Source organism: Anneissia japonica, unplaced genomic scaffold (assembly GCF_011630105.1).
Source record: "Anneissia japonica isolate Jap-2015-1 unplaced genomic scaffold, ASM1163010v1 scaffold58525_len1556_cov105, whole genome shotgun sequence".
NCBI classification, from domain to species: Eukaryota; Metazoa; Echinodermata; class Crinoidea; order Comatulida; family Comatulidae; genus Anneissia; species Anneissia japonica.
The window spans coordinates 1-1556 of NW_022727061.1; the positions used below are offsets into that span (position 1 = coordinate 1).

Consider the following 1556-nt stretch of genomic DNA (forward strand, 5'->3'; position numbering starts at 1 on the left):
TGAAATAAATCATCTCGCGGTAATTTTTAGAACATAAGAGAAATACATAAATTTAACGGTAAAAAAGAGGAATCTGCAAGAAGCAGTCAGGTCTGCGAATTAATGCAAATTTATGAAATTCTCAATTAGAAAGGCCTGTTGGAAAAATCCACAAAGTTGCAAATACTTAAAAAATCTTTTTTCTTTTTGCTTGCTTGGTAGTCAATTTCATATACCGGTATCAGGCCTACAGTACTTTTAAAAATATCGTTTATGTGTGTGTGTGTGTGTGTGTGTGTGTGTGCATGCTGAGTCAGGCCATACTGTAATAATATTACATTATATTATTATTATTTTATTATTATTATTTTATTATATTAAATATTATTTGTTTTAAAAAAAATACTACATTGTGTTAAAATTACAATTTTGGCACACAAACGATATTGATTTTTGAATTTTTGGGCCGAAAACTTGAGCAGCATATACGGCCTTCCGGAGCAGCCCAACCGTTTCCTACGGCCTTGGAAGAAATATTTTAATTTATTACTAGAGTTTCTTATAATACAATACCTATACCTATAACACAATACCTTATCTAAGGACATGCGCAGAGTTGTTTTCCCGGCTTCTTGTACCTCAATTTGGAAGTCCATCCAATTTATTGGAACAGTTCTTGCCATTGCTTTCATGAAACCGCCTACGTTTCTTTTCAGTCTTTGAATCCCTTCATCCAGTGATGTGGTGTTGTCTACGGCATACCTCTCACGATCTACGTGACGTTCGTATGGCGTTCCTTCGAGTTCCTTAAATATTCTGTCGAACATGTCATCAATCTTTGAATAGAAGAATTTATAGTAGGTGTAAATGAATATCAATGGATTTTGAAACAAAATATATAGTATAAACACTCACACAGACCTACAATACATTACCGTACCTTTGCCTGCTTCTCAGCATCACTCCCCGTGAGTAGGTCCATGTGCGTCCCAATTAGACTAATCGTCGGAGATGCTATAATTCCATTGATTAAAGGTTTCTCCTTTAAGCCATGTAGCAGTATAGCATATTCATATATCGACCTTATCCAAAATATGATCGTCTGGAGATTAGTCATCTCATACTTTCCCTGCAAGTAATATCGATCAACATAATTATTACTAAAATGGGATTTGGATATACAATACAATTCTAAATTTTAATTATTTCTGGAATAGCTTTTCCCCACTTTAACGCATTTTGATTTTTTTTAAAATTAAAACTTTATACATTAAAAAATATTTGGATGTATGTAATTAAAGTTTGCATTGTATTTCATAAATTTACTGGAATATTTAAATGATTTACGTACTTTTTTGTGATCCCTAGGCTTAGCAAATTCATCCAAGGCATCTAACAAACTGAAAACGACTCCGTAAGACGATCCATCTGTAATGAAAAACTGGAAAGAAAAGATTGATAAGGAAGTATTACTTAATTACAAAGACACGATAAACATTCCTACATCCAAAAGTTAAAGCCCCATTCCCGGCAAAATTTCACAAAAAATGACTTTTTTTAGAAAATATGCATTTGCA

The 1556-nt window shown here is 32.8% G+C and overlaps 1 protein-coding gene across 1 annotated transcript; it reads right to left on the reverse strand.

Annotated features, from left to right (window-relative positions):
- Positions 1-404: 404 nt before the first annotated feature.
- On the reverse strand, positions 405-1425 carry LOC117113394 (the record flags this gene model as incomplete). The annotated part of the gene is made up of 3 exons (XM_033256712.1): positions 1331-1425; positions 920-1108; positions 405-815 (listed from the first exon to the last, which is right to left on the reverse strand). Coding segments are annotated over exons 2-3 (588 nt in total), but the record flags the coding sequence as incomplete, so codon positions are not given.
- Positions 1426-1556: the final 131 nt, after the last annotated feature.